At 41.0% G+C, this 20134-nt stretch overlaps 1 protein-coding gene across 2 annotated transcripts in view; it reads right to left on the bottom strand.

Annotated features, from left to right (window-relative positions):
* The window catches only part of LOC147020088 (very long chain fatty acid elongase 5-like), a 39685-nt gene extending 19793 nt beyond the window's left edge, over positions 1-19892 (bottom strand). Inside the window, exons 1-7 of one of the 2 annotated variants that reach the window (XM_085895128.1) lie at positions 19733-19892; positions 18804-18991; positions 14758-14835; positions 11569-11740; positions 9236-9360; positions 5890-6024; positions 4765-5054 (exon numbers count right to left, since the gene is read on the bottom strand). In XM_085895128.1, the coding sequence (XP_085751254.1) occupies positions 4944-5054; positions 5890-6024; positions 9236-9360; positions 11569-11740; positions 14758-14835; positions 18804-18929 (747 nt within the window). In that variant the 5' untranslated portion in view covers positions 18930-18991; positions 19733-19892 and the 3' untranslated portion in view covers positions 4765-4943. Of the gene's footprint in view, positions 1-4764; positions 5055-5889; positions 6025-9235; positions 9361-11568; positions 11741-14757; positions 14836-18803; positions 18992-19732 lie in introns of those variants that run through there. The other variant, XM_085895129.1, reaches the window with a different exon arrangement.
* Positions 19893-20134: the final 242 nt, after the last annotated feature.

Raw genomic sequence — 20134 nt, 5'->3', positions numbered from 1 at the left:
TTCTTTAACTGAAAATCCTGACGTGATACAGCAAAACGGTTATGATTTTTGAAATCAGCGTACCCAAATTAGTCTAAATCACTTTACACATCTCCAGTAAAAAATTTTTGTTGTTCAGTGTAATCAGTGAAGAATAATCTACAGGATTATCATAATCTCCGAGAGCTAAGCCTATTTTTTCGTTTTTTTTTTTTTTCTACAACCGGAAGTGAAATGTCCCCAGGGAGTGGACGGACCGGAAAACGACGTATTGCACTTACTGGTGATTCTGATGTGTTCATCCGGATACTAAATGAACAATACATATTTATTAATTATGTCATTAGTAGTATTATCCTAGTGTATCTCTGTGAACTATTTGAATCTAAACAGTTAGTTGGGACTGTTTCGCGGTTACCTCAACTGAACATTGAGAACCTGTGGTATTATAGAGATGACCGTCACCCCCACACGGGGGTAATTTTCTTTACTTATTTTTGCTTGAAACCATGAACCTGATGACAAGATATAAAAAATACATGTGATGAATTGCTAAAATATGAGGATGAGCAGGAGGAGGTGAGCAGGAGACATGGAGGAGGGCATGAAGAGGAAGTGTATATGAAATAGTTTGTTATTAGGCTTATGTTGATAGGCTGACTCATTTGGTATTGGTAGCCACATGAGTGAGTTCACATGACCTGGATTACTGGAGGAATACTTTTCCACTGAGAAGGAGGAGGGACATTGAAACAGAGAACAGGCCTGGGTGTTGAACCTCAACTGGGATGATGGTGACAGCAGATGGTGCTGTTGGTGACAGCAGACCAAGGACTTGGTGACAGCAGATGGTGCCGATGGATCGAGGACTACAGATGTGTGAGTGAAACAAGTATGGTGAAATGATGGTAAATGCTCTGTTGATGGTTCGCATTTCACCAAACGGACCCGTTTTTGTCTTCGCCTGAAATGAGATCTCATTCAGCCGTGAGGAGAAGGGAGTCTCGTGCAGTCTATTGTAAAGCCTCATGAAACCGGAAGACACGAGAGTGGATGTAAGTTGTTGCAAGAAGCAGGGCTGCACCCCAGAGGAATAATGTGGTGGTATCCAGCTGCAATCACTCTTTCACGTTTGTACTTTCCGTTGTGAAGCTTGCCTTGTGGTGGTGCAACACCATTATTCTGTCTCTCATATGCGGGATGCTTAGTCAGTGCCTTTATACCGGCGGTTCCCCCCAAAGCATTATCACAGGCTGTGGAGTGGGGGTTGTGTCTTGTGGACTTCCTTTGGTTTGTGTTCTGCTGCTGTGGATGTTTTGTGGATTCTTTCCCTCAACATCGGCTCGTGCTAACATTCGAGAATTGTGTTGTTGGTGCTGTTGAAGACTAATTTTCCTCAAGTACTGCTCAACATTAATTGTCCATTGACTGGTAACTTCAACATATTGTTACTCCGCACATGTGAAGCGAAAAGCAGGGTTAAGCAATTGGTTCACGTCTGTCCATCTATCAATGTCGGTTTTTGATCGTGGAGCAAATCAATTTAATTTGAATGTTATATTTCGAACACTAATCGGAACATGAATCGGAAAACAAACCTGCTGTTTAACAGTATTTTGGCTCTGAATTTGTCTCCATCGCACATGCACAGAGAGGAATGAGAATTTTTAAGCAGTGAAGCCATTTCAGTATTTGGCTCTGTCCATCCGTCCGTCTGTCCATCCATCCATCCGTCAAAAATGAAGAAAAGGAACCTTTCTAAAACACTGTGTTTAATGATAAAGGGTAGTTATAAAGGGTAAGTCTAATGGGTTATAAAGTGTTCTCAAGGATAATTCTAATGGGTTGTAAAGTGTCCTAAAGGATAATTCTAATGGGTTATAAAGTGTTCTAAAGGGTAATTCTGATGTGTTCCAATTGGTATTTTAATGGGTTTTAAAGGGTAATTTTAATGGGTTATAAAGTGTCCTGAAGGGTAATTCTAATGGGTTATAAAGTATTCTAAAGGGTAATTCTAATGATTACAAAGTGTTCTAAAGGGTAATTCTAATGGGTTATAAAGTATTCTAAAGGGTAATTCTGATGTGTTCCAATTGGTAATTTAATGGGTTTTAAAGGGTATTTTTAATGGGTTATAAAGTGTCCTGAAGGGTAATTCTAATGGGTTATAAAGTGTTCTAAAGGGTAATTCTAATGATTACAAAGTGTTCTAAAGGGTAATTCTAAAGGGTAATTCTAATGGGTTATAAAGGGTAATTCTAAAGGGTAATTCTAATGGGTTATAAAGGGTAATTTTAATGGGTTATAAAGTGTCCTGAAGGGTAATTCTAATGGGTTATAAAGTGTTCTAAAGGGTAATTCTAATGATTACAAAGTGTTCTAAAGGGTAATTCTAATGGGTTATAAAGTGTTCTAAAGGGTAATTCTGATGTGTTCCAATTGGTAATTTAATGGGTTTTAAAGGGTATTTTTAATGGGTTATAAAGTGTCCTCAAGGACAATTCTAATGGGTTATAAAGTGTCCTAAAGGGTAATTCTAATGGATTCTTCTTCAGGGTAATTCTAAAGGGTTATTCTAATGGGTTCTAAAGGGTAATTCTAATGGGTTATAAAGTGTTCTGAAGGGAGATTTTAAAGGGTAATTCTGAAGGCTGGTAAAGTGTAATTCAAGAGTGTTTCTGAAGGGTAATTCAAGGGTGTTTCTGAAGGGTAATTCAAGGGTGTTTCTGAAGGGTAATTCAAGGGTGTTTCTGAAGGGTAATTCAAGGGTGTTCTGAAGGGTAATTCAAGGGTGTTCTGAAGGGTAATTCAAGGGTGTTCTGAATGGGAATTCAATGGTGTTCTGAAGGGTAAGTCCAAGCGTGTTCTGAAGGGTAATTCAAGGGCATTCTGAAGGGTAATTTTAGAGGGTTCTAACCGAAGTGTTGTATAGGGTAATTCTATTTGGTTCTCAAGGGTAAATGTAATGGGTTTCATTCGTTTATTGGTTTTGCCTATTTCATATTAAAATGCCAAACTGAACCGCTTCCTTCGGACATGGGTGTGTTTTATTACTTGCAAAATCGAAGATTTTTTAAAGTATATTGGTTAGTCGATTTTGTTATTCAGTCTCTGTCTGTCTGTTTATCGCCGACAGGTTACAATTTTCAACCGATCTTCATGAAACTTCACCACATGGTAGAGTTTGTCATAATAAGAAGCCTATTGCTTTTAAGGTGAAAAAGTCAATATAGGCCAACGGTCAACATCTTTGGTGAGATTTCTAAAATCCTTAAATTTCATCTGATTGACTTGAAATTTGAAGTGGATTTATACTTCCAAACATTCCATTCATTCCAATCATTCCAAACAGGAAACACCATTTCTCAAGACGTCATATCCCGATATCTGCGAACTAGTTTGTTTATAATTAATTAAACTAGCATAACCCGCGCTCTGCGCGACATATTGGGGTGGGTGTGTTTGAGAAAGCAACTGATGCAGAGTATCAGTCGTAATTTTACTTTAATGCAGTAAGTGGAATACGATTTCACTGTTTTAGAACCATTTTATTTACTTTTTTTGTGCCGTGCACCTCATATGGTCTTTGAGATAATGTAAGCCGAATGTCACATTACTCGAGCGCAGAACAAAGTCGAAGATAGTGCGACACGAAACCACAAACTCGGAAATAATATACAAGATGGGATCATTTCATTTTATACCTGGTATTTTTTTGTCAATAACACTGGTCTGCGTCATTTCAGAGGTCTAGGTTTTCTCAACGGTTCATACATGTTTTTTGCATGCTGAATTTAGAAATGTATCTCATTTCGCCCAATCAGGTCAAGTTTTTATGCTATCTCAATTTTAAAGAAAAAAAAATTAAAATTTTTGTTTTTTAAATTCAAAATCAGACTTACATTGATAGAAAATGTACAAACTATATATAAAATGATGCACAAGTACCGTTAATGTGAAATTCAACATTAAAAAGACGAAGGAAAACAGCGACTGCTGGAGCGACTGAAGTTGGGTGTTGCCAGAAATAACGATTTATCTATATATTTCTGAAATTGAAATGAAAGTAATTGAGCAGGCACTTTCTTCCACATTAACGGTACTCGTGTGTCATTATATGTATAGTTTGTACATTTTCTGTCAATATAAGTCTGATTTTGAATTTTTAAAATGCTAATTAAAAAAACAAATTTTGATTATTTTTTTCCCTTGAAAAAAACTTGACCTGATTGAGTGAAATTAGATACATTTCTGAATTCAGCATGCAAAAAACATATAGGAACCGTTGAGAAAACCTAGACCTCTGAAAAAATATTTCAAATGCAGCCCAGTGTAATGTTTGACCTGTTACTGTCGGTGATTTGATTTGGCTATTGGGAGATCGGAATTGGGGAGTAGTAAAATCTGTGGCTGGGTAAAACCTTTCTCCACACATTGTATTTTCTATCCCAGCCTGGTGTTGGCTTAATGGTTAAGGTGGCTGGTTTAAGATCTTCGGGTCTTGAGTTTGATGAGCCTCTGTCATTCTGTTAAATAATACCAAGTGGCTTAACTCAGCCCGTCATCCTTCTGAGTTGGGCAAAATGAGTACCAGATTACTGGGAACAGGGAGCACTGCATCAGTGGCACAGCTACGCTCCAGCAATGATGCAAACAGTAGCTCCAAGCTGCATATGAAATAAAATAATAATAAATTTCGACTCTGCAACAAGATAGAGAGAGGATAAGAAGAGGAAATGTGGAATGAAGATAGATGCTCTCATCATTGGAAGACATTGCAACTCATCAGTTAACTTGTTGCTTTATTAACATGTAACCTACATAAAAGTGTGATATTTGAAAGAACTCGATCTCTGTGGCTTGCTTTCTCTTAAATTCGATGGTTTAAGGCAAACTCTTCACTCCAGTTTCCTGGAGACACCATGGTATCACATCATCTCCTTTTTTTTTTCTTCTTTTTTTTGTCAGACATTTCTTCTCACAAGTTTTTGATCTTCGTAATTGCCCCCATTCCTTGTACTGCTTGCATTGATGTCTTTTCCGCTTCTCTTGCTTTTTGTTTTCGCTGTGTAAGTCTAAAAGTGTCAAACAAGAGTACAGATACAATTCAAATTATCACCATGTGTTGGAAGTATACCTGCAGAGTGAGGGTTGTTTTGGAGAATCAAATTATCTGTATTAGATGCTCCATGATCCTTAGATGCTAGCAGGAGGTAAGTGTAACTCAGTGAATTAGGAAATAGGTTGAGCTATCTTACTATAATTCACCGTCTGTCCGTCCGTCTGTTCCCAGGTACTGCAAAAACGGCTGAACTGATTGCAACCATTTTTTGGGTGTGTCATCCTGGGGCCCCTTGGAGTAAAAAAGGCATAAATATAATAACATGACCCCCTTGACGGCTCCTGTAGGGAGCGGGTGCTTCTAGTTAAAATAATTGAAGCTAACTATATTAATCCCGTCTCTCTGAATGCCCCAACAATGACTATTCCTGGTCCACTCACTTTCTGCCATGACCATCAACCACCACCACCCATCTCATCCAATAATCTAGACACAACTCCAACCTAGTTTGAATGTATCGAGGCTTACCGCATGATTGGCTTTACCTCACCCAGCTGCATCATGTTGTGCTGCTTCCTGAGTTGGTACTGCAATGTTTTGTTCCAACTGCCCAACCACATTGGCCCCACCCACACGATATACAAATTACCCACACTTGAACTCATCAGAACATCAGTAGTGACTCTGCCACCTCCACTAACTAATGACAGACAAACTTGCTCAACATTGCACAGGGAATATCATTGGTGTATTTAACATCCAGATATACTTTCGTGTATACGAGCATTGCATGTAGATAAGCCTGTTAATGTTCATAAAAATACACCTGTCCATAAATGATGACTTACCTTCATGTAGAAATTGAGGAAAAGAGCTGTTAAGGACATCATATAAAACACGAGAAACATGAGCCATGGGATGGAGAAACCACATGGCCAAATGATCGCACTGATTGTGTGTAGAATGGTCAATGCAAACTGGATCTGAGGAAGGAAATGTGAGCCTGTCATTCTCCAAAGTGATAGCAGAGTATGACAAACAAGATAAAAGGCTTTGCTTAAAGTGTGTAAACAGTCAACAGCTGAATAACGACATCTTGCAAACCCAAAGTAAAATCACTGAAGAAACTATTCAAGTTTTTTTGCATTGACACTTTTACGATCTGTATTGTGTACTATTGTAGAAGCAATTTCTTGTGATTTCCTAATTGGTAAGTCTCCGCACGAGCTTCAATTTCCCACCGCCAATGTGGTGGGTCATTGGTCGAGAGCATTTGCAAGCAGTGCTCATACAAATGGCAAACAAATTGAGTATAAGCTATAAGCATGTCAAAGCAAGTTGTAAGAAAGTTTTGAGACATTAGATTGGAGGATAATTCCACTCGTATTCTAAAATTGGCTGCAACAGTGTGACGGCTAACTCCCATGCCTTAAGCATGCCAATAGGAATATGCATCTGTTGGATGTCTGGCAAGGCTCAGAGTGTTGTAACCTGCGCACACAGGAGCAATGAATGTGTCACATGTGCCGGTCGTGTTTTGTCTTGACCACCGGGGCGCTTGCAGGCTTCCCATTGCAATAAGGAATGTCAACAGTCTGCCGATTGTACTGCGTGAGGGTTGCATCTTGTTTATGCCTCATCTTCACCGACACGAGTGAACATGTCTGGGCCAGATTTGTCTCGACTTGTCAGCCTCTCTCACTTTCTGATTCTGAACCAGCAACCTGCCGGATCATCCTGATTTGGACTTCTACCGAAGCGAAACAAAGTTTGGTTGGAGTTTGCACTGTTTCTTGCCTGAAAAAAATTTGGAAGTTGATGATTGAGGCAAAAGCAATAAGTTGGTGATTGAACACAAGTGCATCATTTCCTTCAGCTGGTCTCGGTACATTACATCATGATGCAACTGGCCACTTTGTCGGGAGTTGAAATAAACCCCAGCGCCAGATGTCAATTGATCAAACATTTCTGCGCTGCTTTGGCATCATTTTCTCGACTGATGATCAATTGCTTGTTTGAATGTGTGTTTGGAGTTCCCATTTGAGCAAATTGCTTATAATTCTGGGATATCATGTTCGAATCCCATATTCCTTATCCAAATACTCAAAATAATACTCTTGAGTAGTGTAAAAGTAGATCACCTTCCAACTTTCCTTGTATTGTTTTGTTGCATACTGGCTCTTCAGGGAGCCTTAAAAACTGTTGGGAAAAAAACAACAACACTTGAGCTACAACCTGGCTTGCATTTTGGACCAGAGGGAGATGTACCAGTAGGAATCTAGGAATACCAGTCAGATTGTATGGATTTGGGATTATTGCATGTTTTCCTTCAGTCAGGTGATGCATTGCCAAGGAGGCAGCAAATTGTTTACCGAGTTGCCTTTTCAGGTCATTTCTACCGAGATGACCTAATAAAGCTGGACCAAATGTCCGTACGCCCGTACGTCCGTCCGTACGTCCGTCAACAATTTTTCTTTCCGATCTTGATGAAACTTAGTATGTGGGTAGAGGTCGATGAGTGTTGCACAACGATATAACTTTTGTCCGGGTTCAAGGTCAGCGACGAGGTCACGTAAGTTATAAAAATCACCATTTTCAAAATCTATCGCGTCTGCCATTCTACAAGATATTCGGCAACTGTTTATTGTTTATGATAGTAAAAAATATTATCTTGTATCTAACCGGACAGATTTTTGAATTTCCTTCCCGTTTGATCGTCACGTGATCTGGAAGATGGCCAAAAACGCCGATGCGATTCGCAAAGAAGGAACGAAGGAGAAATGAAATATAAATATAAAACACATTTTTATCCTTTTATATTTATACATTTTCCGCCAAAGGTGCAAAAGTTTCAAAACCCGAAATGTAAATGTCGGCATTTATTTTCAAAATATAATTTCGTGCGCGCGCCAAAATGCCAAGTCGTCTTTAACCAAACTGCGCAGTAGAACTGCACAGTAGTCTGGTCATGGCATCTGGGCAGTGGCCAGCGTGCTTCAGATTGACTGTGCTTTCTGGGCGAAGGTGATTGTTAAGAAGTATGTCGGCGGTATAAATTTGAGTGACTGTATTGGTGATTTAATCACGCAACATATTCTGCAACATATATTGACAACGAATATTCTGGCCGAACGATTGCATCAATTCAGTGCATCAGCAGGGATGATTCGCAGGCTCCTCTCGATCGTGCCGATATCTAATATAATCACCGGTGGACATAGGGCTGCAGGCTGTGGGGCGAGGCCACGGATCCTGGATGAGGGGATAAGTGATAAATTATGCTACATGCTTCGGGCTTTCTGATTAATATATCAATGAGTACATTCCATAATTAATGAATTAATAATTAATGAATCTGGCATACAAAATGTTTTTTCATACCTGACATGTTACTTTGTGCAATGTCACAAAACTTCTGTGGAATTAATAATTAATGAATTTGCTCGCTCTAACTATTTTTCAAACCTCAATATCTCTATAAATACTTGACCAATTTTCATTCTGAAAGTTGCATTATAATCAGTGAAGAATAATCTACAGGATTATCATAATCTGCAGGATTATCATAATCTCCGAGAGCTAAGCCTATTTTTTCGTTTTTTTTTCTACAACCGGAAGTGAAATGTCCCCAGAGATTGGACGGACCTGAAAACCACATATTGCACTTACTGGTGATTCTGATGTGTTAATCCAGGTACTAAATGAACAATACATTATTTATTAATGATGTCATTAGTAGTATTATGCTAGTGTATATCTGAACTATTTCAATCTAAACAGTTAGTTTGGACTGTTTCGCGGTTACCTGAACTGAACATTGAGAACTTGTGGTATTGTAGAGATGACCGTCACCCCCACACGGGGGTAATTTTTCTTTTTTCTTTTGAATAGCTATCTCAACTTCCCCCCCCCCCCCCAACCCTACCAACCAATATTATCCAAAGCTCATGGAGGATGACATTTGGAGACATAAATATACTTCAAATATATTTATGCAGTATATTGCATAAATGAAATAAATTGCAATGACGAGTCAATAGACAAAAGACAGCATATGGTATCCCAATAACATAGGTTCGGCTCAGCACACTTTTGCACACTAAACACAAAATCAAAGCCTTCCCCTTCTCCATTGTGGCCTCTGGTCTATATTGAAACTCTCATATTAATGAAAAGGTATAGGGTTATTCTTACCAGTTGTGCCTGTGTGATATACTTCTTCCACCATAGGTATGGCTGTGCACGAGGTATTGTGGACAAGCAGTAGTACAAGTACATCAGCACATGGATAAAGCAGTTAATTGAAGCACCAAAGAATGCTGTTGGGAAAGGGATTAGGGAAAAATAGTTTGATTGGAATCAGTACTCTGTAGTGTAATGGTTATAGCATCGGCTCTGAGTTTTGGAAGTCGGCGGTTCAAGCCCAACCCTGCCGAGTTGTACCAAAGACTAAAAATAATACAGGTGTTGCTTTCTTGTTTGACAATCACCATTTAAAAAGGATAGAGCACAGACAAACAACCATAGATTGGCAACAATTGCACAGGCTTGATGGGCCACCTGTGTTGAAATCCCTTGTAAGGAAACTCGAGTGTATTCATTTGCAGTAATTTAATTGGCAAAAATTACTCCTTGTACTTGTGAAAACTGTAAACTGAATGAAGTTCAAGGAAAGAGTAGAGCTGCTAACATACTCAGGTGGTGGTGGTAAACTGAATGAAGTTCAAGGAAAGAGTAGAGCTGCTGACATACCCATGTTTGAGATTCAATGGACCTCCTATACAGCAGCATAGAAAAAGGTAAAAGTCAGGGCAAACATCGGCCTTCTCAAATAAATGCACCTTTAATAAAGCACACACCTCGTTATCCATTTGTCAAGTCTTGTCCGACATCTGATTATATTCATGATCAGATTTCTCCAATCATCCCTATCCCGCACTGCTTCCGGAAGCCCTGGCAGAGAGACAGCCTGGTTGCATCCTTTACCCCATCCATCCAGCACATACTAAGTCTACCTCTTTCTCTTCTTCTCTCAATCACACCCATCATGGTTGATTTCTCCAAACTTTCATTTTCTCTACGCATAGTGTCTAAAGTATGACAGTTTCTGTTTTTTGCATCAGCACTTCTAATGTACATCGTGGTATTGTTTATTTCGAGTACTGACTTGTTTGTTGGTCTTGTAGTATGTGGAATTTTTAACATTCATCGCCAACCATGCATTTAAAAACTGTCAATCTTCTTCCTTTTTCGTTTTCACTGTTCATGGCTCACATCTGTACATTGCAACTAGAAATACCAGAACATTCACCAGCCTCCTCTTGACTTGTATTTTCACATCTTTATTAATCCTGACTGCTGTTCTCTCCATTGCGAAGTCTATTCATTTTTCCTCCACAGTCTCCACTGGAAGAAATTTTAGAAACCAGGTAGAAACTTTTAGAGAATTAGATACATATTCACCAAGTAATGGTCCTTTCACCATTCCACAGATCTTTCGACAGGTCCAGATTTGCACACGCCTTGAAGAAATGAGTTGCCGTACTTGTTAGCCCACTTGCAAAATTTTTCCAGAAAAGCTTTGAAGAAGGTACATTTCCACCCAGATGAAAAGTAGACCAAGTAGAACCAACGTAATAAGGGAAAAGTGTGAAACATCAGCACCTTGTCACCCTTCACGACAGTCAACTCTAACCATTTTTACCCCACGTGTGAAGTGAATAACGGTGTTAAGCAATTGGTTCACTCTGTCTGTTTGTCTACAGATATCAGTGTATGATCGAGTTTAGTTTCAATTGAATTTTATATTTTGAACACGAGAACATGAATCAGAACACAAACCTGCAGTTTATCAGTATTTGGCTCTGAATTTAGCAAATTGTATGGAATCTCAACCCGAGTGCACATGCGCACAGAGGAGTCTGTCTGCCAGTCAAAAAAAATGGAATACCATTCTAAACAAGAAAATTCCTGTTTTTAGGGATGTCATAAAGGGCATATAAACAGGCAGGAAGAACTAATTTAACATGTTAAATAAGGTGGTGTAAAAGACTTCATCAATGGCGGTAAAGTTGTGAGAAATCCCCCCCCCCCCCCGAGAGCCTTAAAAAGCTTTAAATATATTTATTTATTTCTTTATTCATCCCAATTTAATTACATATTTGAATACTGTAGAACACAAATTGCTGCCTTGCTACTTCTAAAAACCTCAAGTTTAGTCGTACAAAATAATCCGCCATCTTGTCAAATCAAATCTTACTGCAGTTATGGCTCGATTCTTTCAACCAATTGAGTTTCATCCCCATAGTGCTCATTCAAGTTGGGATCAGAAATCAACTCCATTTCATACAATGGGTGAAATAGTTTTTTTTTTTTTTAAATCTCTCTGCCTTTACTTTCCTTGGGGAAACATCTCACTTTACTTATTGGACTCGACATTAGTCACAAGCATAGGATTTACACAAAATTCCACCTTGTATCTCTTACCTCAAGAGTTATGCCAAGTTAGTTAGCCATCTTTCACTTACTGTGACCAGCAGGAATCCAATTCAAGACGAGCCACCAGATATTCGGCATGCTGGCATGGTGGTACACGTGCAGGAAAGTGATCTGGTGGTTCTTTTTCCGTAGAATGAAGAACATGGTATCGAGCAACTCTATCGCTTTGGAAAAGTAATACAACCATAAAACCTGGGCCACCTGCATAAATGAGTGGAAGAAATGCAACCTTGCTTCATCATACATGTACACCAATCACCCTTTAACTCCTACGGTGACACAAATTTGTGCCCCATCATGGATATTGCATAAATTTTAACAAGATCGTGTCTCTTTTCACGCAAACACAATACCTGTATTAATGGTTAAAAGCATCCGCTCCGAGTCTGTGTGGTTGACGGTTCAAACCCCGACTGATTCGTAACAAAGACTTTAAAAATGGTATGTGCCGCTTCCTCATTTGACACTCAGTATTTTAAAAGGATAGAGCCTGCTGCCTGGACAATCCCCAAAAGTTTGTGTCTATGGGGAGCAGGAAATTCCTCCTGAGGAAATGCCCCCATTGAGTGCGGTGAGAAAAGAGGCGATATGATTGTGACGTCGTTGGTACCCATTACTTTTATTTTGGTACCCATATGCAACTTTGATCTTGTTGTTAAGTTCAAGAGAAAAAGCAAAAACTTTTCACCCCTTTCACCAATTCCCCTCCATGCTCTTACAGGTGATTTATAGAAAGCATAATATATTTTTAAACAAACATTACTTGTGCTGAGCATGTAATGAGCAACTGGCTGTGAGCAACTGAATGTGAATACAGTTTAGACTTTTCTTTAGGTTGCAATAATTCATATAGACAGAGACCCCGATACACTCGTGTTGTATAGAGGTCCTCTTCTTTCATATGCAACATAAGGCTGCAAGGTAGCATATTTGGCTGAGGGCGTAGCTGTGGCTCTGAATCGGTGTCCTCCGTAAGTTAGGGCAGGAATTTGTAATTTGTTCATGGTGCCGGCGATAGCTCACCTACTCTTTGCGAAGAACATCATGAGATCTTTTATGTCCACCCACAAATGCAAACACACGGGCCACCCATTTAACATCCATCCGAGGGACAGCACATACATTTATGAATCACCCTGCCTTTATAGCTGGGTTAATAGTTCATAGCTTGGTTGGGATTCAAACCCAGGCTAGACAGCTTTGAGGTGAGTGTGCATACCTCTCAGCAATCCTGTCAGCCCAGACAGAGTTGATATTGTTGTGGGCCGGGGGTCAGTGGCGAGAACGACCACTAGTTTGGGAGAGGTTACATCATCTCCCCCAGACTCCCCGGAATTATCGGCCGTCGCTCGGATAACTCGGTGAGTCGTTTCACCGACCGTAGAACGCCAATATCTCGACCGCGTGGCATAGGGTTATTTTGTCTCGATCCAATGTACCTAAGTAACCATGCGGTCTCTGCTACCGGGGATCCACGTCCTCGGAACACCTGGCCGAACTGGATTCACTCTACCGGCAGCAGTAAAATTACACCAACCGACTACCACTCGACCACCCACCTTTCCGGCTCAGATGCAGTCGAGCGGGCCTGCCCAGGACGTCCCGGAAATAATTGTCCGACTACTGGGGATAAAACCCCGCCTAAACTTAGATCCGAAACATGCTGGACCAATGCAAGAAGGGACGGAAACAGACTGGGAACATTTCTGTGATTTATTTACAATAAAAAGACACAGAGAAGACTTAACGCGAATATGCAAGCAAGGAATATTTACAATGATCCAAAAACACTTATTCAGTTCTACTTAGACGGGCCCACACGCAGACACACACACAAATGAAAAGAAACCCAGAGTTATTTATTGGACCCTCGCAGCCGAGGAGAGAGACAAGCTGGGGGTCAGAGTTCGGATGGGTACCTGGCCGTCGGAGAAAGGGGCTACTCCATGCTGCGGAACCTGACAATGGTCGCTGGTTTGTTCCTCAGTCGCACGTATGGGACTCGCGATCTGTGGCAGAGCTTGGGTGGTGAATGGCCGGAGTTCACGGAGGGGGGGGGGTCGGGGTCGCTCTTTCCTTCCTTGTAGAGGGCCAGCAGAGACACGTTCGCCGCCTCGACGACCTTCTACTCAACCCTCATGACAGCCCTCGTAACAACCACTGTTACCACCCCTTCATAACAGCCTTCGTAACCCTTTCGTGACAGCAAAAACCCACCAAAACTCTCCTCTCAGAGAGTGCTCGGGGATTTTTTTAACCTCCCTCAGCAGGGAGGGACTTGGTGAACACACATCGCTGTCCACCTCTGATTGAACAGGTCCTACGAGCCACCTTTCCGGGGCAGGGCTTTGGCCCCTGCCGGGAAAACCCAGCCACTCCTCCACGCGGGCCCACACTCGACGAATAACAGTATCAACGCTGCAACGGCCCCTGCCGGGAACCCCAGCCACTCTTCCATGTGGGTTCATACTTGACGAGCAACAGTATCAATGTTGCAAAGGTTGTCGTTAAAGAGTTACAACGTTTGTTGGAGCCGAGAAACCGGAACTGTGAGATCTTGCCTTGGCACGTCAGGGTGCAAGAAGGCAGCTGGTTGGTGGTGGATCGTGATGGGCCGAGGGGTCATGCAGATGGGATGGTTGTTGGATGGCTTGTTAGATGTAATAACGTAACTAAAAGAAATCGCAACACGCCTTTGATTCTCCCACTAGACAAAAGAAAGGGGATCTGACTGCACACATACTTAACGACATAACTGACTTTTGGGACATCTGCGTGTTGAATGCATATGGTTTCCAGATCCTTTACAATATCTTATAAAAGGAGTGGGAGGGAGTAAACACAGTCATATGCACCAATCTGACAATGTACAGACAATTAAAGAAGTATAGCTGAGTGAGTGTACATAAAAGATAAAACTATCAAGATGTGTACCTGTACGTGCCAACTCAAACCAACAATCTAATTTACATAATTCAGTTGATTTTGTGCATCCATTGTTTCAGAGCTCTCCATGCTACCTAGTTACCAAAGCAAAGTTTTTTTTTTTTTTTGAAAAAGTATGACCATCGAGCAATTGCAAGTTGTGAAGTTAGTGATGCACAAACGGCCATGGCAATAAAATAAAGGTATCGGAGTGCCCCTGCACATTTTCTGAAGACAAGGCCACTAATTCATAATTCATGCGATATTAAATTGATCAAGGATGTCAAACTTACCTTGAGATCACCATCTCCCCCACTATTCATGTTCTGACATTTCAAATTGTAGTTTCCCTCCCATGCTGAAACACAGAGCTGTGAACAAATGCAACAGTCATCAGTTATTGTGACCACCCTGCTATCAACTCCACCCATCAAAAGTACCGTTTCTAAGTGAGAGCTGCAATAACAATGGTTGTTAAAAGTCAAAATTCATAAAATAATAGCGGTCTGTCGGGAACGAGTACAGATACTGTGATAATATGGGAGTCGGGTTTCATGTCGAATAATGTTTAATGATACTGTGAAGCAAGACATTCTATTCATTTACTTGTTTGCCCCCTTTCTGGCCTCTAAGCAGGTAACCAACTGAACTATTCATTTATTACATGCTTGAGATGTAATAAAACATTGAAAGGTCCCCTGACATGCCAAAGTACATAAATTTCATTTATATATGTCCTAGAGGAGTTTTTTGGGAATACATGAAGGCTTACACCGTCTTTGCTTGTATTGCTGCATCCTGCTACGATACATCTTGCAGGCATTTTCGAAAGTACGGCTAAAACTTTTTAAAACTTTCGCGAAACAATCACTGGAATTAAGACGATCACAGAGATTGCACTAACGTGCAAAATTCATTTGTACGTACTGTATCAGGCGCGACATCTCGACTCTTGAGTCAATCCACTCTGTGCGAGTTACTGTATGTGACGTCACGCTGCGATTCGCTGAAGTCCATTTTTTTTAGGGGCGGGAGATAGCAAGTTGTGAACAGCTCCAGAAATGATCGAAATATTGCTCTAATTATCCCATTTTTTAGTTAAAAAAAAAAAAGAACATGGGCGATTTCTTCACTCAGAAGGTCAAGTTAATTTATAAATAATAAGTTTATTTTGCATGTCAGGGGACCTTCAACTAATTAAAGTTTAAATTTACTTAAATGGTTTAATGACCTCCCCAGTCTTGTTCTTCATCTGTAGAAATGACCCCTCTGATGCTCTGAAAAACACCGTCTTCCTTTTTGCACCTGACTCCACATTGTGTCCTGCAGTACCTCGTCACTTTGCTAGGCAGACAGCAGCAGCTCTCTTTACCTTTCTTTCTGCTGATCTGGAATTTATTAGACTCTGGTCTGATAAATAGAACACATCCTTTGAATTCAGCAAATTTCATAGTCTAACCCTATTGTGCCTGGTGGATCATTGAACAAGTCCACCTATCTATTTCCTTGGTCATTCACTGGAAGAGGTTCAGCCTCTTGAACTTCTAGGGGCCTCACTTGAACTTGTGACCTTTCCTGTGACACCACAGAGCAAAGTTGGCATCTAAAGCCAGCCGCAATCTAGCATCCTCTATCGATCAAAATCAGAGCTACTCACAGTCCACAAAGCAATTGTCTGTAGTTCAATGGAGCACTGCTCTCCCCTGTGGGTTGGCACCCCAGCATCACTCTCCTGGATTCTGTGCAATCTAAAGCTCTCAAAATTATTGGAATCTCCTGTGATGAAGCCGAAGCATATGGTCTGTGGCTATCACATTGCAGGCACGTCAGTGGTCTCTTTTCTAACTTCTCGTCTCAAACATTTCTCACTCTGCTCTCTCTCTCTGTCCTCCGACTCTCCTCAGCAACTCCAAGATGTAACCGTTCTTCTAGCCCTTCTAACCCTCTTCTGGTTAAACTTCCAAAATCCAGGCTGACTGACTGCTATTCCTCACTTGTCCTGTCTATGGAACTAACTTCAAGGCTGTTCTGTCTCATTCTTTCTTCTTGTACTCCAAGCAAGCAGTGCACCACCACATCTTGTCATCCCCAATTCTTACCCGTGATATTTATTACCTCCATTCACTGAAACAATCATGTAAAATGGTTGAGTTAAAAAAAAGTGTTTCCTCCCCTCCTCCCTCTCCTCTTTTCCTGTTTGTTCTTCCCTTGATGTCTGTCTCACTGCCTTATTGTCAAGTTTTTACCTTGCTCTTCCATGAGGCTAGCTCGTGTAAAGCAAAAAAAAAAACCAGGACCTGTAGCTTATCTGGCCCCTGGTCTAATGTGGTAACCCAAATTTGATGGCATTCTGATTTGTGGATCTGGAGAAGAAGATTTTTAAAGGAATTGATGTGATTTTCCTAAAAGTTGATTAAGTCTGCCATTTTGACATTTTGGTCAGGTGATCCACATGACTTCCACAAAATAATTAACATCCCTACCTGAGCCTAATGTTGCAACCCAGATTTGGTGGCATTCTGACTGATGGGTTGAGAAGATTTTGGAAGGAATTTGCGTAACCGCCATTTTGACACACTTCCAGTCACGTTATCGGCATGGCCTCCGCAATTTAACATCAGGACCCCATCCTAATATTGTTACCTAAATTTGGCTGCATTCTGAATTGTGGGTCTGATGAAGATTTTTGAAGAAATTAACTAAGTCGGCCATTTTGACCTACTTCGTCATGTTACCGGAACGGACTTTGCAATTCCTGTTTCCAGTAGCAAGTTGTTTGGTTGTTTCCAAATTTCAGCTGGATCGGCCCAGTGGTTTGGCCGGAGAAGTCGAAAAAGGGGAAGGATGGATAGACGGTCTGCGATGACTACCTTATCTGGAATGTAAATTCCAGATCAGTTAAAATAGGCAGCCAGAATGCATTTACTCAAGGTAGGTCATGTTGAAATTTATTGGAGTTCTATCTGTGATGCAGTTTCTAATTTGGTGGGTAAGAGAAGTACAGTGGATGAAGTTTATCTGGACTTTCAGAAGGTATTTCATAAGGTACCACACACATAGGAGGCTATTAACTAAGGTGAGGGTTTGTGGGATGGCTGGCAGAGCAAGTAAACTAGTTTCGTGATCGGAAGCAAAGAATGGCTTGGTGTGGGAGGTTGTTTGGCTGGGAGGTTATAAGTGGTGAGTTACCGAAAAGATCAGTACTCAGACGATTATTTTTCATAATTATTATCAATGATTTGGATCGTAAGGTTAAGAGTAGGCTTTCCAAACTTTCAGATGACACAAAGCTTGAAGGTAAAGTGGAAGGTAGATAGCAAAGGGAGGGGGGAAAGGTGGTGGGGGGTGGGTGATCAGATTCAGGAAACTAGATGCTCTCATAGATTTGGAAAACCATTGGTAAATGTAGTTTCCTAAACTTGCACTGGCCAGGTCTGATGTTTGGCTTAAGGTGGGTGTCTGATAAATCTTCGTGAAGCACACCACGTGATCTTTATCATCCACCAACTTTTGTTAGCAGACATGACACCCAGTTTAACGTCCATCCAAGGGACAGTGCCCATACTGATGCATCACCCTACCTGCTAAACAGGAGGGTGACAGTTTATAGCTGGGCTGAAATTTGAACCCAGTATATATAGACAGTTAAAAGGTGACTTCGCATCTCACTCGTACCGCCAAAGCAGCTTCCGGAGCAAAGGTTATACTCGGTAGGGATTTGGAATCCGGAGCAAGGGTTATAGTCGGAAGGAATTTGGAATTTGGCCATGGTGCCAGAGATAGCTTGCCTACTCTTTCTGATGACATTGTGGGGGGGGGGGGTCTTTAACATACACCAACTCATGCCAGCAGATGGGATTCCCATTTAACGTCCATCTGAGGGATGGCACACTTTTATGAATCGCCTTGCCTGTGAAACACTGTTGCCTGTGACAGTTTATAGCCTGGTCAGAATTCAAACCCAGGCTAGACAGCTTGTGAGTGGACATACCTGTAAGCCGGCCTGATAAGAATTACAAAAATATGGATTACATAATGCAAGGGGCAGCTATGGAGCATATGAAACGGGAAGGATCTGGGGGTGGTAATGTATACTGGTGGAGGAGGGAGGGGTGGGATAAGCAGACAGCACAGTGTCAGGCAGTTATAGGTAAAGCGAACAGGGTTTGAGGTTGTATTCTTAGAGGGATCAATTATAAATCAAAAGACTCCTTGACCTACTTGGTTATGCTTTTCTTGCATGATTTTCTCTTGTTACAGCATCTGAACACTTAAAAACAGTGAATATAGTGAAATTAAATTTAATACAATGGTCATGAGTCCATGCCAGGTACTCCACCTTATAGAACATGTACAATGACAGAAACGTGACACTCATATTGTATGCCATCATCGGTCCTCGCAGGTTGTAGGCAGCACGAGATCGCATCGCACGTGGCCCCAAATACACAGTGATAAGGTACATGATGGTGAGAGAGAAGGTTGGCAAGTACGAGTCCAGGAGAAACCATCCTTGCACACGAGAATCTGAGACAAAGGCAGCAGAAAACTAAATTAGCACTCCGTAGAGAACATACCTCCACCAGGATGAACAGTTTATGTTTTGTATCCCACTGATAGGTCAGATCTGGATCCCGATATGAACCAAAATCGAATCGGCTTGTTCTTGTCGCCTTCTCAACTCATCCACCAAGTTTTGTCATCACAATCTTATCAATTCATCCTTGTCACACAACCAATCTGTTCACCAAATGTCGTCTGAATCTGTCCACAACTTTTTGAGCTATCCTGCTCATATACAAACAGACAGGAGCAAAAACAATATCTCCGTCCACCTTTGGTGGCGGTGGTAAAAATGCATGTTCACCTACTTTATCTCAATCTAAGTTGCACAAACCCTGCCTGTGCTGGAGATAGTGTAAAACAATTGTTTATGGACAATGTGAGGCACAAAAATTATCGGGAACTTGAACTGAACGGGTACTGCCTGACTTTTATGGGAAGGATGCGCTGCTGCGGCTCTCTCAATTCTATTCTATTAATCTTAGCTGAACTCACTTAAATCTTGCATTTTCTCCCATTTATCCAGGATAAAATTGGAACAACTACAAACTACCAAACTGTTGAACAATCGATGGTACGTACATCTTCATAACCGTTAAATGTGCTGTTCATGGTTGTGCAATAAAATGCCAACTTGCTGCAGAAATATAATCTCGGGCAGGTGCCAAATCAAACACAAGCACTGAAACTTTACCACGTCCTCACCTCTCGGTCCCAGCCATCGGTCAAAGTGCAAGTTGATCGTCGCATCTAAAAATTCAAACAGCCTGCGACGACATGATGTACATATAGTACTTGTGATGCTGACAGGTTATCATGTTACCTTTATGTAAACATGGATTCACACAATGTTAACTTGCGTATCACACTTGAATCACAGGTGCCTTTCCATCCATCCCGATGGGTAAACCATAAGGTAATAAGAATATTGCTATGATTGCGCACACACAATATTGTATTCTATTTTGATGTACCATACACTTGACACAGCGTTGGTGCTGCCGAAGCAGTTTGCGAAAATGGGCGGCTGGTATGTACTGTATATACATTTACAAACTTTATATGTGATGCTGGTAAAACATAAAACATACATGTACGTGTCACCGC

Source organism: Eptatretus burgeri, chromosome 9, assembly GCF_056783735.1.
Source record: "Eptatretus burgeri isolate ZD-2024b chromosome 9, Ebu_testis_v1, whole genome shotgun sequence".
Lineage (NCBI taxonomy): Eukaryota > Metazoa > Chordata > Myxini > Myxiniformes > Myxinidae > Eptatretus > Eptatretus burgeri.
The sequence above is the reverse complement of the archived record's forward strand: the minus strand, read 5'-3'. Positions and strand labels throughout refer to the sequence as shown.